Here is a 20402-nt window from a genome sequence, read left to right as displayed (position 1 = left end):
ACCGGGATTAAAGGGGTTGGATGGAAGGTCAGTTCTCCAGTAGTGATTACACAAGCCGGCAACAATATTTATTTCAATGGGTGGAATAACATGTTATTCAACTAAATATCAAAAAAGGAGGATCAATCACACCCATGAAGTCCCCAATTGCTTTAGTCACGGGTGCAATGTTAATCGGGACTAAAGGGGTTGGATGGAAGGTCGGTTTTCCAGTAGTGATTACACAAGCCGGCAACAATATTTATTTCAATGGGTGGAATAACATACTATTCAACTAAACATCAAAAAAGGAGGATCAATCACACCCATGAAGTCCCCAATGTCATTATCACCAAGAGGATGCTTGTTTTATTCGAAAGCTTAAAATACAGACTGCAGGAGCACGCAAGCTCTAATTTACCACAACCACCAGTAAACATGGGTGTCTACTTGGTAAATTCAAGAGCGTAAATGTTGCAGAAGATGTAGGTTGACTGGAAGCCACCGGTAAAGCCTGCATCCCTGGCAAGCTTGGCGTACTCCTGCTCGGTCCTCTCCTTTCCTCCCATGAAGTTGACGAGAAGGATGATGTCCATGGTGAACGAATCTCGCGAAGCTGGAGTCGACTCTGGGGTCTCCGGCAGGACACTCTGAATGACGATCACCTTCCCGTTATCCGGGAGAGCTTTGTGGCAGTTCTTGAGTATCCGGATGATCTCCTCGTCACTTATCATATGGAGCATCCACTGCACATGCACGCACTAGTCACATGTAATAATGGCGTAAAACCAAGAGCAAAGTACATGAAATCTAACAGCATTCAAACAAACCTTCATCAGAATTGCATCTCCGGAGGGTACGCTTTCAAACATATCCCCAGCTACATGTTCCACGCCTGCAGTGAGAAAAAACAAAAAACTTAAGCACGCAAGTACATCATGGACACAAGTACCATTCCTATAGACGAGGGCTACCTGGAAGTGACGGAGCGTCAGAGATGACGTGAGGCAGGTCCATGTTGATGCCCCTGATGTTCTTGTACCGGTCTCTGATCACCGCTAGGGTTGCACCGGTGCCGCCTCCAACGTCGACGAGGACTCCAACGCCAGCGAACACTTTGGGGTGGTCGAGCAGCTTCCTGATCACCAGCAGCGACTGCTGGGCCATGGCCTGGTCGAACAGCGTGCTCAGACGTGGGGTCTTTCCAAAGTACTCGTACGCCGGCGTCCCCCCATGGGCAAGCTCGAACGGCGTTTGCTTGACGCCCCCGGCAACCGCGTCGGCTATGTAATGCCTTCATGAAAAGTATTTAAGATTCAGAGAGGCATTTTTGCAGTCACAATAACAGTACGTATGATGAAGTTAGAACTTAGAACGCACCAGGACGACAAGTTGTCCTCGTCGACGGCGAACACCGACATTGGGCCAAGCGACCCGTCGCCATTGTTTCTGGTGAGCCAGCGGCATGCCGGCGCCGGCGAGTACCGCCAGAGCACCGAACCGTCGGCACCTTTCTCGGCCGAGAACCTCACGACGTCGAAGGACGCGAGAAACCTGAGGATCCGGCCAATCCAGGCAGCCGAGACGGTCTTGTCCTCTGCTTGGACAACCTTCGCGGCGAGCTCGTCGGCGGTAACGGCGCGGCCGTCGGCCGCGCTGAGCTCATCGAGGAGGCCGAGCTTGACAGCCGCCTTGACGGCCATGGTGACATTGTAGGCGTAGACCAGTGATTGTGCGTGCAAGCAAGTCGAGTCCTCGTCGACGCCAGCACCATTGACAAATCCAATTTTGTCCATGCCTAACAACTAGTGATCCTGCTTTAGATTGTAACTTGTTTTGCGGCTGCGTGCATTCCTCAGTTACCAAATGTGTGCATTTATAGAGAGCCTACCTACCCTTACTCGGACGAAACAGCGTTAGATTATTTTCAGATGGAATCATGTGCATATTTTATTTCCTTAGTAATATTTTCATTGGGTTGTACTAATGTTTTTGTATGATATTTTCATTCATGCCTAGAGCATTGCATCTGTGCTTTGTACTAATGTACAAAAACAAAAACATCCTACAACCACGACGACGCCTAAACAATTGTTGTTCCTCCATGGAGACAATGTTGTGAAACAATTGTTATTTGTTCAAGGACAGATAGGGACGCTGCATCTACGAGTTGTTAGATGGTAATTACCCAATTACTCTAAGGTCCTAGTGTCAGCCATCTGAGCCACTGCTGCACATCATAGCTTGTAAGCCGTGTCCTGGTGCGCGTGATCCACGAGGGCACGCCCAGTGGATGCTCAGGCATCGTGCATTAAGGCCCCCCGTTTGTTTCTTTAGAAGCTCCTAAAATTTGTCACATCAAATGTTTAGATACTAATCATGAGTATTAAATATAGACTAATTACAAAACCAATTGCACAGATGGAGGCTAATTTGTGAGACGAATCTATTAAGCCTAATTAGTCCATGATTTGACAATGTGGTGCTACAGTAAACATGTGCTAACGATGGATTAATTAGGCTTAATAGATTCGTCTCAGGAATTAGCCTCCATCTGTGTAATTAGTTTTATAATTAGCTCATATTTGATCCTCCTAATTAGCCTCCGAATATTCGATGTGACATGAATTTTAGTCTGGACTAAAATCCAAAGACCCTCTAAGTCTGACTACGCACAGGTGTCATCTAGTCCTGTACTGTGTCGTCCTTCTTGTTACTGCATTGGAAGCATGGATAACATATGAACCCGTTCTCTGGCTTATTCATTTTGGTCACTTCAAGAAAATAATGCAAATCATCAACAAACTCCTTGGTCTCTATGGCTGCGTTATATATCCATTGCAAGATAAAAATAATTCACATGAAAATTACACCATTCAACATTCATAACAATCACTAAAGATACATATACACTAAAGATTACAGACGCTCCATAGTGGCCTTCACGTAGTAAATTATCCTAAAATAATGGTACAACATAGCAAAATGTTCGCCCTCCAAGCCATCTCTGCACTTAACTCAATCTTCTCTGAAGTATATCGAGAGTCATCTCCACAATCTAGTACAAGAAAATAATGGTACAACAGAAGATCTTCGAGTCCACATACTCGGACTGAATATCATAAAGGAATCTTGAAATAATTATCCAAACATCTTTTGGAGCAGGTGCCACATTCTAATAATAGAAGTATGGTGGCACACGCACACACATAATAGCCCATCCAGGCAAAAGATGTGTTCACTGAGCATGGCCCATGGTGATAAGCCAAAACCAATCAAAAGCCACTAGGTCAAGGTCAGTGAACAGATCTTTGCCTGAAGAGGATATTGGGCCAGCATACTTCTATTATGAGAATTAGGCTCCAAAAGGCGTCAGGAATACTATTTCAAGATTCTTTTATGATATTCAGCCCGAGTTTGTGGACTCGAAGCTCTTCTGTTCTACCATTATTTTCTTGTACTAGAGGAGCGAAGGTGACTCTCCATAGACTTCGGAGAAGATTGAGTTATGTGTAGACTTCCGTTGAACCGTTTTGGATCAGATCAAAGTGACATCAGCCGCAGCCCCATCGAGGTCTTGGCTAAGGAAAAATCCTGCCACCCGAATGCTCTCTCTGTCGACTGTGGCATTTGCTTCATGCCTTTCGAGGCTGAGGTGTTCATGGTAAGCACACCGCACTCTAGTACTTCATGAGCTCCATCATTACTATTATAATCTCTTACACCTACAATTTATTTACCTTAATTTTACTACAATAACTAAATATTAAAAACACATTTATTTTATTTTTTCTCATACCTAATATTGATCAAGTTCTTTTAACTAATATGAATATATAACAAGTAAGCTATCCATCAAATTCTTGCTCAAAAATATGTATAAATAAAAATCCTCTCCATTCTCCCTCATTCTAAAAAACTCACTTTTCACCCTCTCTAAAGCATAAAACAAAGCATAATAACAATAATAAAGGGAGGATGAAGTAACTAACCTTCACAACACTTTGAATGAGTGAAATCCTCACGGAAATGAGGAAAAAAAATTCGAGCAGCACCTCCCCTAAGGTTGTTTGCTTGCCATGGAGAGGAGGCCGCAACTGTCTCTGGTGGAGTGGAGTGGCTCGGGCTGGGGGACGAAGAAGAGCTCTCGTTGTGTTAATTTTATAGGGGTGGAGATTTTGTCCCGGTTGGAAAGTGGAGTGGAGTGGCTCGGGCTGGGGGACGAAGAAGAGCTCTCGTTGTGTTAATTTTATAGGGGTGGAGATTTTGTCCCGGTTGGAAATTCCAACCGGGACAAAATACCACCCCTTTTATCCCGGTTGGTGGTTTTGTCCAAGTTGGAAATTCCAATCGGGACAAAAGACCCTCCGCCTTTTGTCCCTGTTGGAATTACCAACCAGGACAAAAGGGGGGGGGGTCTTTTATCTCGGTTGTTGGAGTTTGCAACTGGTAACTCCAACCGGGACAAAAGGGTGCGGTGTCGGTGTGATATTTCTAGCCATTACAACCAGGACTAAAGATTCGGCTCCCCCCGACCCCCCGCCGGTGGCTTTCGATGGCACTTTTTTGACCCAGGACTAAAGCCACTTTAGTCACGGGTCTAATATTAACCGATACTAAAGGGGTTGGATGGAAGGTCAGTTCTCTACTATCGGGAGCAGTCTCGATGTGAGCGGGAGCAGCCTCTCCTCTTTGAATTATTGGACCATTACCAACGGGAATCTTGACAGGAAATACCAAGGTCAATTGAGGACACACGGTAATAACCATCAACTGTTTTAAAAGATGAACAAATAGAAGCTCAGATGGATTTACAGCTACAACCACGTAGAAGCTTATCCAATGTATGGTTAGATGTGCATGAATAATTACGTTTTGAACCGCACCTAAAAATCTTTATTTTTAGAGCGTCCTAACACTACTAGAAAACAAGACATCGATCCTCAATAAAATTTTTGAAATGAATTGACCCCGCACTAATACTAGCATTAGTCCCGGGTCTAAATTTTGTGGTCCTAGAAGGCCTTTCAGTCCTTTAGTGCCAACGGGAACTAAAACCTACCCTTCAGTGCCGGTTTGTAATACCAACTCAACACTAATGCTTACAACATAATCCTCAATTAGAGACTTTTATATAAACATTTTACGATTTGACCTTACGAATATGTCTTAATGTATTATAAAGACACTTTTTTGGCACTTTAGAAAGTGTAATTTGTATTGAGACACTACATGAGGCATTTTCAACCATAGGGATATTTTCTTAAGTCACTTTGTAAAATGCCAATATAGAACATTGGTGACATATTTTAGACATTCACTATAATATCTTGAGACATTATTTAGTCTATTGATGCACTACATATAAGTAAATACGCAACAATTGGTGTGAGGTTGAGTTGGCTAGTAGGTGAAGTATTATGCAATGAACTATGAGATCTTGAGTTCGAAAACCCATCACTCCAAAATTATCATATTTTTGCATCAAATAGACATTGTTTGTAGTGCCACTACAAACAATGTCTATTGTGCCATTGTTGGTATTTCTTACTGTCACGCATAAATCCGCAAGCGCACGAATACCATTGTAGCTTTCACCCAAGAGTATTATAGGGTATTGAACCCATAGGGAACGTGTGTGCACTATCTAAGAGTTAGGTTCGTCCAAGGACAACAAGAAGACAAGTAGGCTAGGGTAGAGAGGGTCTCTTAAGGATAGAGCTTTTAGGCAAATATAGGTTTTGAGGTTAACTGCTTACTTTAGGCAACGCCTTACCCTTGGCCTGTCAAGCGACTCCGGCTTACAACTCTATAGTGTACCAAAATGTGGAGGATTACAAAGAACAAACAGGGATATCACCACCTACCACTTGCCTCCATAACCCGTGGGGTACAAAAGAAACAAAGGTAACCGCAAGCCTAGACACCACATCTATGCTATTGATTACTACCTTAATCTGGACACCATGCTTATAGAAGATCAAGGTACTCTACCGAAGTAGAGAGGTGGATCCGCAAGCATTTAACAAACCAAACTTATTTAGCTTCGCGACTCACCACTGCAGTAGACCACGAATACTTACTCAAGAGCAAAGTATCCGCCGAGGTACAAGGTTGAAGATGCCGATAGGCCAAGCAATCCTTTGCACCCCCCCTCACTCTCTCCCTATTCTTAAAGCTACCTAAGAAGCACTTTGCCTTTGGAGTGGAACTCTAGCTTCTTGTGTTGTCCCTTGAAGTGAGGCGCTCATCCTCCTTATATAGTTGCTACGATGCGGTTTAAGGGGGAAATATGTGGGGAATCACCATGAACCAACGTAGGGAGATCCAGAGGGAGTGACATGTTGAAGATGGGTGTGAGAAGCACTAGGAATGGTTCGGCCAAACTGGTGATTCGGATGAACCCTCGGGGTTGCCACTCGCACCGCCTTTTGTCAGGGACACTGTCCAGTGGTCCTCAAGTGGGTACATGGGATTTGGTGTGAATTTAGGTCGGTTTTCCCCTATTTGTGGGCCCATGGATCCATGTGCTTCCCTCTGATTGGTCAAGGGTGTGTTTCTTAGCCACTTGGAGTGTGACCTATCACTATGTTGGTGATTATTTTTGCCCATTCTATATGTCTTTTATGCAGGATTTGACAGTGAGATATGGTACTTAAGGACCATCAACAACACCCCACACTTAGCCCTTTGATCATCCTTGAGTAAAGGTTAAGGACTAAGGTGAAACATGACTTCTTTTGGTATGATGCGAACATATAAGTTATTCCGAGCCATTACATGCACCTGTGAACTTTGAGGTGTCTACCATGTCACCTTGAATGGTTGAGGAATGGAACAGCTTTTGATTCAAGTCAGCCCCACACTTTCTATCATGAAACTTGGGTTGTCGATAAGTTTTCAAAAAATGTAGCCTTACTTGCCTACTTAAATGCTTCTCTATGATCGCTCAATGTGTATTATTCCTCACTAGGGCATTGACATGCCACTTCTCATCTTACCTTTAAAAGGCTTATGTGGAGCCCATGGGAGGGGATGAAAAAAAAGGCATACTTGTATTACATATACTGCAAAGTTTAAAACCGGATCCAAGAAGAAAACTAGCTATACAATCTCATCAAGATGTGCATGTGTGTGGAAAATGGAGGGTGAGTAAAAAATCCTTTTTGTATGTGTCTTTTCTCTAATTTTATTTTGACCAACCAGCTAACCCACCGGCCAACAACAATGCCAACCCACCGGTTAACGCCACTGTCAATGTCAACACCAACCCTCCCATAAATGACAACAACGACCATCCACGAGACAACAATGACAACTGCCACAATGGTGGGAGAGGTGGAACTGACGGCCATGGCCGACTAGAGCGGCAACGTGACCTTCGCGATGAGCTGTGCGAAATTTGCCAGAACCGTGACATACGCGTTGACCTCAACTACCGCCACAATGAGTGCAACGAGCACGAGCTCCGGCGCCGTGTTGAGTACAGTCGTGACTATGGGGTACCTGTCCCTAACCGCGATGCCGAGCGCGAGGATCGACGTTGCCAAGAAGATGAGATGCACCATCGCGATGACTACGACCTCGCATATGGCATACCTGAAAATGGCTACAACCTGGCCAGGCATGACTACAATTACGAAGATGCCCACTACCCACCTACACGTGACTACGACTGATGCGGCAGAGCTCCTCCTATCCAGTACTACCTCAACAACGATTATGACAATGACATGGCATTAGACGGCTTCGCAACATTCACCCCGCGACTCCAGGTCGTTCATTGGCCGCCCACACTCAAACCAGCCATCAACGAAAAGTATGACGGTCGCTCCAACCCCACCATCTGGCTCAAGACATACAACACTGCGGTGAGAGCAGCCAATGACACCTAAGACCAGATGGCTGCCTACTTTCCTATGGTGATGGGTGCCGCTCCACTCCTGTGGCTCACAAATCTCCCTCTCAATAGCATCGACAGTTGGGGTCAGCTCGGTAGGGCATTCACCTAGAATTATCAGTCTACTTAGAGCCGACCTAGTAACAGGGAAAAGCTCGACCAGGTTTGCCAAAGGATAGGCAAAAATATTCGAGATTATGCCAACCGCTTCTTCAAAAACCACAATAGGATGGCTGGCATTGATGACCGTGATATCATCTGGCACTTTCACTCCGGCTTAACGAACCAGAAGATGTTTGACAAGTTGTATGAGGCTGCCCCAAAGATGGCCGGGCAGATAGTGGAAGTTGTTAACAAACAAGCTGACATCGAGGAGGCATGGTTGGTGGCGACGTCGACCGCCTCCTCCTCGAGCCACACACCGGGGTTTGTCTCCCCATACTTGGCAATGTTGGTGGGTGGTCAAAAGCATTGTGGGAATGGCACTTTCTGGATGCGGCAACCAAAGGCCCGTGGTTCCGGTCCGTCCGGGCTGGGACTCCAGTTGCCGTTCTAGTCACTTGATTGGCCGCACACCTAGGGTGCACCTCCTCATGCTCCTCATCGGACCGGTCGCGGCCCGCGTCATCCACTCTTGCCACCATGTGGTCAACGTCCGCGTTGTGTCGTGCCAGGCGTCACACGTGGATCACGTTGCGTGCGTCGAGGTTTGGTCCGATGCGCTCTCGCACGCGCTGACGATGTGGAACTGGTGTCGGGTCGGGTTATGGCATGGCCGTGGCTCTCTGTCCTCCACGATGGGGCTGCTGAGGTGAACGGACGGAGTGGTTTGGCTGGTGCGTACCCTGTGCTCCGGTCGAGCAGGAGCCTGCGTGTCGCTATCGCGACGTGGAGCTTTCCGCCTGCTGCACCCGGCGGTTTTGACTAGCGCTCAGAGGTTCCAGTGGATTGCCTGCTCCTGGGGGTTAGCTGGCTCAGGGAGGTTATGCAGAAGCATCACTACAGTGGCGATGTTCTGTCTGGCCTGAGCGAACTATGGGAGGTCATCCCCTCCAGTCACAATGTTGCGTTGGACCTAGCAGGCCCGGCCTCATGCGTTGCTTGCTGGGTTGCGCGCGTGCGGCTCAGAGCGATGCGCCAGGTGTGCCGACGGCAATGGCTGCCAGCCCTACTGCTGCTGTTGTAGCTCATCGCCGTGCGCCTGCACGTGTGCCGGGGCCTCCGCACGGTGGTCGGGTGGGGCGTGAGTATCAGCGGACTCTACCACCTCTGGAAGCTGTCCCACAGCGTCTGTCATGGCGAACTTGCAGGGCCGAACCGATGCGTCTATGAATGTCGAGTTGAGACAGGTTGCCGATGGCTGTGACTATAGGGTCAGGTCGTTTGCCGGTTATGATGTCAACGGATATCATTTTCACACAACAAGGCACGAGCAGAGTCGGCCCAATCGAAGAACCACAAATACCGGAGTTTTCACGCCAGGCTCTGATGGGGTCGAGTACTATGGAAGAATTGAAGAAATATACGAACTAACTTTCATGGTTGCAAACCTCTTAATCCAGTCATATTCAAATGCCATTGGTTTGATCCATCTTTCGTGAGATGGGCCCCTAATCTTGGGCTAGTCAAAATTCGACAATCATCCATGTTACCAGAAGACGATGTTTATATTGTGGCTCAACAGGCCACGCAAGTTTATTTTTTGTCATACCCATGCCAAACCGACAGCCATCTTAAGGGTTGGGATGTTCTGTACAAGGTATCGCCACACGGTAACTACTTGTACCAAACAATGAAGATTACAATATAGACCCGGACACGTACGAAGGAGAGTTATTCCAAGAAGATGGGCTCGAAGGGAGTTTTGTGATAGATTTAACCGAAGCGATCGGAATGGAAGTAGACAACGAAAGGGTTGCTGAAGAGGACGCTGGAGACGAGGTTCAGAATGTGAAGGACTTAGAATTAGTTCAACGATTACAGTTAGCCAATGATAGTGATGACGACATTCCTCCTTCGGAGCACGGGCTTGACTATATCGACACGCGTGATAGTGATGATGAGACTTATGATCCAGCTAATCTCGATCATGATGATTATTTCTAATACATGTATGAGTCGTACTAATTTATTTATAATTTATTTATAATTTTCATATCTTTCTAATTATGTTTTGTTTATCTATGCTTATTGGTTTACTCTTTTTAATTGCAGGTCATTGAGCAATGGTGGGCGGTATGAGGAAGCTCACGGCGATTTGCGAGAGACTGGCCACTATAGGGACTGGTTCAGGGTCAGGGAGCGGTCGAGGGAGGCGTCGAGGCAGGCCTCGATGCAGGGTTGAGGAGGAGGAGGATGAGGAGGTGGTCCAGAGGCCTCGAGGGAAGGGTAAAGCGGCGAGGCCCCCGTCACCTGAACCTGAGGTGGAGGAGGAGGAGGAGGAGCTACCTTCCGCACACGCCTCTGGTGACGACGAGCAGGAGGAGGAGGAGGAGGAGGAGGAGCAGGAGTAGGAGCGGGACGGGGAGGCAGGGGATGCCCAGTCCAAGATATGGTTGCGAGGTCCCTCATCCCTCCCGAAGCGTCCGATACCTGAGCCTTTACACGCTGATTAAACCGAGTGGGACCAAGTAAGTAACTTTAAATATTCTCAATAATGTTCTTATGTTGAAAGTTAAAAAAACTAATAATTTATATTAATCACGTGCGCAGGAGTTGGATTAAGCTCAGTGGGGGTGGCCACAACCGTAAGGCCAACGGGATCCTTGGCCTTTTGTGCAGGCTTCACTTCCCTGGCTTGGTGGTGTACGCCGGACAGCAGCAGCCGGCCTACACGTGGGACCACTACGTCGCCGCCCCCGACGTCCCTGATCGTCAACAGAGGAGATTCCCCAACATAGCGGAGTGGGTGAAGGCCGAGCTGTGGGTAAGTACTCCTCGCACTACATTGCTCAATACATCACCTATGTTCGACATTCTTGAAATAATAACTGTATACATCGCATCTATATGCAGGATTTCTATAGATGCCAGGAGGGATTCGAGGCCAAGGCGAAGGCCGTCTCTGATCTAGCCACCAAGAAGCTCGTGAAGGACATACATTACGAGGCGCGCATCCAGGCCATCATCGAATTCAACGCTGAATACAGACGGATGAAGGTTAGAAAAGAGGAGGCAAGGACAATGAACCTGACCAAGGACCAATTCATGAGGGTAAGTAAAGAACGTTGATACTTACTTTATTTAAGATTAATTAAGCTCAATTTCCTTTTTCATATGTCACACGTTTGATGATGTAGGTGCCTCCGTGGTGGTGCCGTGCGCATATCCGGTGCTGGGAGATGATGGTGGACGTGTGCGTTGTAAAAGCTGCTCCTTTTGTCCGGTTCGACCTGTTCTGAATCTATTGCTCGATTTGAGGGCCTATACATGTACAATGCGATAATGGTGTTACATCTCCATGCTCATCTACCTAATAGGGCACCGGCACATGCAATGCAAGTTCCTGCATGCCTCCCCATCGATCCGACATAGAGATTGGTGTTAGAATCATATTCGTCACTGACCAAAATTTCCTGACAGCCAAGTACTAATCAGTTACTGTATATGATACTTTTGTGCTCATGCCTACTGACCATCTTACAAGTACTATATATGAGTGTCCTTTCGTGGTCAGGCACTGCTGCGCGTGAACCACGAGTGGACGCTCAATCAAAGTAAGCTATTATTGCATGGCCATCAAGCTAAGCTAGTATAGTAACTGTGTCTTTGCGTGAGATGCCTCCTCTCCTTGCCTCTGAATTATTAAGCCATGTCCAACAACAACAACAATGATAATAATAAGGAACTGAGGTGAGACAGCTATGCATAAATATAATTCAACATATGGACAAACAACAGAATATCTAAGACCTCCTAATGATCAGAGTTTTATATATTTCGCTTTATTTCAACAGGTAAACATAAATCGAATATGATTTGTTGAGTATCTATGAGTTTATATAGCATATCTAATCTAACTTTTACCGTAAGATTTCCATACACTACACAATACCTTCATGAATTCTTGTTTGCTTTTTGGAATGCCCGATTGTTATATATTATCCTTTAGAATATTCTGACATATCCGAGAGTTTTTGCAATTATAGTTTAGAACTTTAGGTATGGTTTGCTCATTACTTATTAAGCGTTGAGGGCTATGTTTGTTAGGAATCCCCTTAGATCCGACTGATAGATTTGTGTACCGACCACTGCTGGCCTGGTGCGCGTCAACCACGAGGGCAGGACCAGTGACCTGCCAAGGTGAGGTGGGTCGCTCAGACATGGTGCTTTAAGTCTGAGGTGACTCTGCTTTATTCCTATTTCTTTCAACAGTGTTCAACATCCATCGATCATGATTTGTGAAGTACCTGGATTTATTACATAATACCCTGCTAAACTTTAGCACATGGCACATTGGATGTTTGATACTAATTAGGAGTATTAAATATAATCCAATTCGCGAGACGAATCTATTAAGGTTAATTAATCCATCATCAGCACATTTTCAAATCATGAACTAATTAGGCTTAATAGATTCGTCTCGTGAATTAGACTCCATCTGTGCAATTAGTTTGTAATTAGCTCATGTTTAGTCCTCCTAATTAGCATCCGAACATCCGATGTGACTCTGCTGAAGTTTAGCACCTCGTATCCAAACACCCCTTTAATATAGCATTTCTCATCTAACATTGCACAAAGACCTTCATGAATTCTTGATTGCTTTTTGGAACGCGGAAAGCACAATCATTATTATCCTGTATAAGTTCATTAAATGGCCATTAACCACGATACATTCATAGCTTTTACCGTGTTAGCAATTTATAACTAAACATGGTCTACAAACAAGGACTGCCCTAGACCAGCAAGACGGAAGCGGAATTTTGTAGTTGACAACCATTTTCATTAATTTTAGAATATCTTAATTTATTTATTTATAAATTCTAGTTTTACTATCCGTACCGGTTTGTATAAACGCCAGCACGGGTGCTAATTATATGCGTCGGCTTCATTATGTTGGTATGATAACCGATACAGAAGACATTTTAAGCGGTACGGATGAGGTGCTCTCTAGTTGTAATAATCAACTCTTAAAAATATAACTTAGAAACTCGTCTTGGTCACTCGTGCTGCTTTGCAAGTTAAGCACTTTGAGTGCTATAGTTCTTTTTAACATGTCTACATTGATGGATTTGAGTGCCATGATTCTTTTGTGTTTACTTTGAAAAGAACAAGATGGCTTAGATTCTGCATTCAGAGATTGAACCTACAAGTGTCAAGGGGCCATACATTCCTGATTTCCTGTGTGCATTGTTGGCTGTTGTTTGCCACTAGACACCGTCGTACTTTCTATTGGATGTGCATGTCCTATTTTTCTGATTCTAGTGCTTGTGCATTTATTAAGGATCTAGAAAACAAAATTAACAGCGCGGCTTTCAATTAAAATAATATAAGTAATTAGGAGTAATGTGATCAATTCTCACAACTAATAATAATAATGTGTCTGATTTTTTTTAAAAAACATTTATTTGGGAACAGTGGGATCGAGTACTCTTTTTTAGGTGCATTTAAACTTACTTATGCTATTGGATCAGGGGCGCCGGACACCACTGCAGTATCACTAATTATCTAGTTAGTTCACCACGCTCCAAACCAAAATCGATTGAGAAATTAAAATGGATCCGGAGGAGCATAGCCTCGGAATCGTATCTCTTCGGCAAGCCAGGGGACAGGCCCTCAAGAGACCTTGGTGACGGGGCGCGTTGTAAAAGCCGCTCTTTTTGTCCGGTTCGACCTGTTCTGAATCTATTGCTCGATTTGAGGGCCTATACATGTGCAATGCGATAATGGTGTTACATCTCCATGCTCATCTACCTAATAGGGCACCGGCACATGCAATGCAAGTTCCTGCATGCATGCCTCCCCATCGATCCGACATAGAGATTGGTGTTAGAATCATATTCGTCACTGACCAAAATTTCCTGACAGCCAAGTACTAATCAGTTACTGTATATGATACTTTTATGCTCATGCCTACTGACCATCTTACAAGTACTATATATGAGTGTCCTTTTGTGGTCAGGCACTGCTGCGCGTGAACCACGAGTGGACGCTCAATCAAAGTAAGCTATTATTGCATGGCCATCAAGCTAAGCTAGTATAGTAACTGTGTCTTTGCGTGAGATGCCTCCTCTCCTTGCCTCTGAATTATTAAGCCATGTCCAACAACAACAACAATGATAATAATAAGGAACTGAGGTGAGACAGCTATGCATAAATATAATTCAACATATGGACAAACAACAGAGGTAGTGTTTGGTTGGCTCAAATGTAACGTAATCTGATTACTGAACGTAATCTGATTACGTTACCAGAGTGCAACCAAACAAAGAGGGCAATCACCTATTCCACCTCTAAATACACTGTAATTTGATTCCCTTTGCGTTTACATTACCTTAGCACGAACCAAACACTATCTCTGAATATCTAAGACCTCCTAATGATCAGAGTTTTATATATTTCGTTTTATTTCAACAGTTAAACATAAATCGAATATGATTCGTTGAGTATCTACGAGTTTAGAACTTTTAGGTATGGTTTGCTCATTATTTATTAAGCGTTTAGGGCTATGCTTGTTGGGAATCCTTTTATCAGTGAGTTGGTTGCTGATTTGCTTCGATCCATGAAAATAAGGATAAATTTGAAAAGAAAGCACATAGGAATCTTAGAGACTTTGTAGTGGGCAATGCCTTCCAGTAGCTTCTCTTCTAAGCTAAATTTGGCATCATATGAACAAGTAGAAGCTTAGATGGATTAAGAGCTACAACTACATACAAGATGTTGAAGAATACTCGAGTGTTTTTTCATTGCGAATGACCATAAACGTTCTCTTCCTCTAGAAATTTCTTCCATAGAAAGAATTTACAAAGAGACGAGCTGTGCACGGAAGACTTTGGTGCTAGCTCAAAGACGGGGCAGCTTGCTGCCTGGACGCAGCCTCGCCATTGTGAGAGCTGGTGTTAATTACAGAGTCCCGGTATGGATGAGACAAAATATCTAAGTTGCGAGCGATAGCCCGAAGCGTTGCATTTGTGTCAGCATTATACGAGCGGAAAACCACGTCGTTGCGGCTGTTCAAAATTCTCCACAGCACGATCAGAAGAACATGATTCCAAGCGCCTTCAGAAAGGTGTGGGGGCTGCCCGCAGCTCCATGGGTCTGCCATTCCCGCGCCATCATAGGTGATCATCAGAGTATCCCAAATTGAAGCAGCAGCAGGACACTCGAAGAAGAGATGCATATCGCTGATTCCACTACCGTACCGCGCAGCCGCGAGGACAAAAGGCTTCATCTTCCTTCAGGATGTTTATGTATATATGTAAATTATCACAAAATGTTCTGGCCGGTAATGGTTCAAAGGAAGCAAAGCATAGGAGGAGTGGCTAGAGGGCATCACGTAGAGGTAGGCCTGCTAATTGGATTGAAATCCAACTCTAACCCACACCAATCCACATCAAGTTAATTTCTTTTTTCAACCCAACTCACCCCATATCTATATTATCTAAACCCAAACCGTTGATAAAACTCATGGATTTGCTATATATATAAACTATGGGCTCATATAAAAAACTCGTATATATTTCAAATAAATGTGAGTCCAACATGTGGGTCCTACGTCAAGAGCCAGACTCTAAAACTAAAATGTCGTATTCACACCTTAAAATTTTAACGAAATTGATCGAAATTTGTTGGAGATGACAGAGTTTGACTGCACGCTACTTTATGCTAAATAGTATGGCTAAACATACATAGAGAAATGAGGAATGAGGTTGCAGGTTTGAAAGGCAATCAAAACACTTGTGTTAATGTCACGGAAAAAATGGTTGAGTCCAGGGGTTGCATCACATATCCACCTAGGACCCTTGTGGTTGCATCACAATCGCACGTGTTGAAGAACGTGTGTGTGGTCCTATATATTCTCCTAGAGGCACTCAGTCACCGGGGACTTCTATTGCTCAGCTCACCAAGCTCATATAATACCTAGTAGCTCGAGCACAGCAACGCGCGCAGCCATGGCGAGCATGGAGAGCCGAAGCCTCCCCAGGGCAGCAGCCACCTCAATGGCGCTAGCTATCGCCATTGTCATCCTGATCTACACAACAGCTCGACTGGGAGACGCGGCATCCGTTGAGCATACGTTCATGGTAAGTATGCATGATGCTGTTTCATTGCCTTAAGTTCATCGACCTCTCTGGCGTATGTATAACAAACATTTTCACTAGTGGTTCTTAAGTACGTAACTAGACAAAACTGCAAAATATGAAGAGCCGGTGCCTTCCCATGCCAGCCACCGCTGCCATCATCTTCTTCCACTGTGTCACAGCCCTCTGATGCTCTTCCCGTCGAGCACACCTTCGTTGTAAGCATGATGCTCTGCCATGGTTTTGATCTCCACCACGAACCCTAGCTATGAATTCTTAACAATTGAACCACGATGTGTGTATACATGCATGCTTGATTTCTTGGAAACATGCACATACGTAGGTGAGCCAGGTGAAGATGACACACTTGTGCAAGGAGACACTGGCCACCGTGGTGAATGGGCAGCTCCCAGGGCCAGCGATATATGTCACGGAGGGAGACTCGGTGACAGTTCATGTCGTCAACAAATCACCCCACAACATAACAATCCACTGGTAATCAGCTGAGTACCGACTCAATACACTTCAACCTGTTGATGGACATTCAAGCAACAATGATAATAAAGATAGAAATGAAATAATATAATAAGATGCTTTCCAGCAATTTATCAACATTTTTCTTCTGTGCTATCTGATGTAGGCATGGAGTGAAGCAGTGGCTTAACTGTTGGGCTGACGGGGTGCCGATGATTACCCAACTCCCTATCCAGCCAAACCAAAATTTCACCTACCGGTTCAACGTCATCGGGCAGGAAGGCACCCTGTGGTGGCATGCTCACGTCCCCTTCCTCCGGGCATCACTGCATGGCGCCCTCATCATCCGGCCAAGAAATGGGGCGAGCTCATATCCATTTCCAAAGCCAGACAGGGAGGTCCCGATCATAATAGGTTCGTGAATTATTTGCATCATATTCGCTAGCTGTGTTACGAGAACAGAAAGAAATTGCACCAGATTTTTTATTGGAATCTGTTTGGAAAAGAGAGAAGAATGGACTGTTCCTATTTGAATTGAACTGTCTTTGACTTTGGCAGCGGACTATTGGCAGCTAGACCTTGCACAGGCGGCAAGGAGGATGATGCATGGTTTCTTGTATTCTTTCGCCAATGCTTCCACGATCAATGGCAAGCTTGGAGATATCTTCAATTGCTCTGGTAAGAAATTACTTTCTTACAGCATTGATGTCCGTGCCAATGACATATTCCTTTTTTCTGAAAAAAGTGTCTGCTTGAATTGAACTATGAAGGTGTGCCGGAAGATAACTACGTATTGGACGTTGTGCCTGGCAAGACCTATCTGCTACGAATAATTAACGCCGCGCTCTTCGCCGAGTTCTACCTAAAGATAGCTGGGCACAAATTCACTGTGGTTGGTGCCGATGCCAGCTACGTCAGCCCATACACCACGGATGTCATTGCCATCGCGCCAGGCGAGACGGTGGATGCCTTGGTTGTTGCTGATGCGCCCCCTGGAAGGTACTACATGGTTGCCCTGCCCAATCAGGCTCCATTGCCGGACCAACAGACCCCGGAATACACAACCAGAGGGATCATGCAGTACCGCAACAGTCACAGCTCTGCCGATGGTCCAGCGAGACTAAGGTCAGATCATGGTGTGGAAGAAGAAGAAGAAGAAGAAGACGACGGTTCATTCGGTGATGTGCCAGTAGCACCTGAGATGCCTGATATACATGACACATTTACATCTTACTACTTCCACAGCAACCTGACCAACCTCTACAAAACGATGGTTCCTCAGCATGTTGATGAACGATTGTACATCGTGCTCAGCATGGGCTCAATCTGCAAGCATGGCCAGTCCTGCTGGAGGGGTGGTGGTCACAATGAGACCATCCTCATCGCAACCATGAACAACGTTTCCTTCCAGCATCCCACGGGGAAGACGCCACTACTAGAAGCACACTACAACCACACTGGAAGTGTGGACGTGATGCAAGAGCTTCCCGATAGACCGCCAAGGCCATTCAACTTCACTGACCATGCGTTAATCACGGATGGACCCAAGGAGATGGCCCTAGAGCCATCGCATAAGGCCACGGTGGTGCGGCGGTTCCGGTATGGTGCCGTGGTGGAGATGGTGTTCCAGAGCACAGCACTTATGCAGAGCGACTCCAACCCGATGCATCTACATGGTCACAACATGATCCTGCTTGCACAAGGCCTTGGTAACTTCGACGCTGCGAAAGATGTTGCAAAATACAACTTGGTGAATCCACCAGTGAGGAACACCATTCTCGTCCCAAATCTTGGGTGGGCCGCTATCCGATTTGTTGCAAACAATCCAGGTGCGTGTAAAATTTATTTGTGTTAGTTGGGCTTCTAAATCGAAGCTCTCAGATATAATTCTTATATATCTTCTATGATTTACAGGAGTATGGTTCATACATTGCCACTTTGAGTTTCATTTGACCATGGGCATGGCTGCAGTATTCATTGTAGAGGATGGTCCTACAATGGACACATCTCTCCCTCCACCACCTGCTAATTTTCCAACATATTGTGGTCATGACGACAATCTCCTTTCAGATGAACTGTGCCTCCAAACTAAAAAGATGTAATCCCATGCATAAATGTAGTCTGAATAAATATTACTGCAACCGCTAGTTTGCAGTTCTGGATGACCCACGCTAGTACCTAGATTCAAGTATGTATATTCATACTACTGTATCGTCTCGACTCTATCAATAATGTGAGGCCAATTATGCGCTATATCTCCTTTTATATCCATACATGGCTAGCTTTCTTTCTTCTATATTACATTTTTCATCCTGGTGAATTGCAATTTTTATTATGTACTCCCTCAGTCCCAATTAAAGGTCGTTTTCGCATTTCCATCTATATTCATAGCTTTTGTTAATAGCTTTTATAAATACATGCATGTACAAATTAGACCCGTGTTCAAGTGGAAGTGACTAGAGGAACAACTAATCATGTCCACATGAATGAAGATTGATTATCATACAGCACACCTTATACATATTGTGTTCCTATTGGTTTGTCTAGAGCATGGTGACATTAAGATTATCACCTAACTATGTATATATATACATATATATAAGATAATACTATATGGTACCCTGGGTAGTAGCGAATAAGCTATTTACTAGCCGAGCCATCTATCCGTCGAACCAGCCTGCCCCCGTCGCCCTGCTTGCCAGTTGCTGTTTTGCGCTTCGATATTTTTCTTTTGCGTTGCATGTTCCACAAAAACTACCTCCCAATACAGCTGAGATCGTGGGTTCGAATGAAATTGGCAGTTCTCCCGTGGATCCTCCGCTCCATATCGATGGCGCCGCCGCAAAATCCCACGATTGGTTTGCTGGCGCCCTTGTAGCACCCACGCGCCGCGAAGCTCCTCCGTCGGTCATCGTCGCCCTTCTGCCGCCCGCCCGCTTGATTGCGCGAGCTCGACCGGCGGATCCAGCACCGGCTCTGCATCTTGCATCGGAGGAGTGCCGTCATGAGCGGGCTATTGGCTTCGGTGCCGACCTCGCATTCGCCGCCCGCTCCATTGACAATCTGCGCCGCCCCGACCTCTGCTTGTGCAGAGCAGGCCTATCCCCTGGCCGATTCGCAGCGTGGCTGGAGAAGGGAGCTCGAGACCTCGAGCGCTGCCGCCCATCCATCTCCCGAGCCAAAGTGCCGCCGGCCAATTTGAGCCTGTCCTTCGCCGATTCGACAGTCCGCGCCGATTCGTCGTCCTCCACAGGTGGTCCTCTCCTCCCCCCGCTCGAGCGCGGCTGCCGCTGTGTGAGCTACACCCCCGCTCAAGCCCATCTCTGCCCCAAGCTTGACGCCGGTGTCGCTGCTGCCCACAGCCCCTCCGTCCCAAGGTCGTCAGGCTGGAGGTCCCGCAGGTCCACTGCGGAGCTCGCTCACGCAGGTCCATGGCTGGATCTCGCACGGATCTGGCGAGGGCTGGTCCGGAAGCTCCCTGCTACGACCTTCGTATCGGGTGGCTTTTCATTGGAGGTAGTGGTGAGGTCGTTGAACTCCTCAGTCCCCTTCCCCTTTCCTCTATGTCACAGCTCGATCTTTCATTGTTCTGCATACACGTGTGTGGTTCAGTGGAGAATTCGATTGGTCAGAAGTCAGAACCATACTCTACATAGTCGATTTGAGTTGCTCCCTGAGATTCTTCATCATGGGTCGGTGCCGGAGCTTGTATTGTGAATTTGTGATCCAGATTATTGGATTCTTGTTTCTGTAACCTGTAAATGTCAATTGATCTGGACAGAATATTTGGTTTGAGTTTCTATTTTTCT

At 45.7% G+C, this 20402-nt stretch overlaps 2 protein-coding genes across 4 annotated transcripts; one reads left to right on the top strand and one right to left on the bottom strand.

The window, feature by feature from the left end:
• Positions 1–219: 219 nt before the first annotated feature.
• On the bottom strand, positions 220–1847 carry LOC117866153 (3-aminomethylindole N-methyltransferase). The gene is made up of 4 exons (XM_034750302.2): positions 1360–1847; positions 954–1273; positions 810–874; positions 220–725 (listed from the first exon to the last, which is right to left on the bottom strand). Exons 1-4 carry the CDS (start codon positions 1773–1775, stop codon positions 426–428), a joined length of 1101 nt encoding a protein of 366 aa, XP_034606193.1. The 5' UTR covers positions 1776–1847; the 3' UTR covers positions 220–425.
• A 14064-nt stretch (positions 1848–15911) lies between these two features.
• LOC117834048 (laccase-15) lies at positions 15912–18846 on the top strand. 3 transcript variants are annotated; one of them, XM_034713663.2, is made up of 7 exons: positions 15912–16122; positions 16266–16337; positions 16463–16614; positions 16760–17007; positions 17152–17271; positions 17364–18422; positions 18508–18846. In XM_034713663.2, exons 1-7 carry the CDS (start codon positions 15991–15993, stop codon positions 18693–18695), a joined length of 1971 nt encoding a protein of 656 aa, XP_034569554.1. In that variant the 5' UTR covers positions 15912–15990; the 3' UTR covers positions 18696–18846. The 3 variants fall into 3 exon arrangements, with proteins under 3 accessions (XP_034569554.1, XP_034569555.1, XP_072151830.1); XM_072295729.1 differs by having other exon boundaries at positions 16001–16122; positions 16201–16337; XM_034713664.2 differs by lacking the exon at positions 16266–16337.
• The last annotated feature ends 1556 nt before the right edge of the window (positions 18847–20402 follow it).

The sequence above is a fragment of the Setaria viridis genome, chromosome 8 (assembly GCF_005286985.2).
Source record: "Setaria viridis chromosome 8, Setaria_viridis_v4.0, whole genome shotgun sequence".
NCBI classification, from domain to species: domain Eukaryota; kingdom Viridiplantae; phylum Streptophyta; class Magnoliopsida; order Poales; family Poaceae; genus Setaria; species Setaria viridis.
This window is presented reverse-complemented; position numbering and strand designations above follow the sequence as displayed.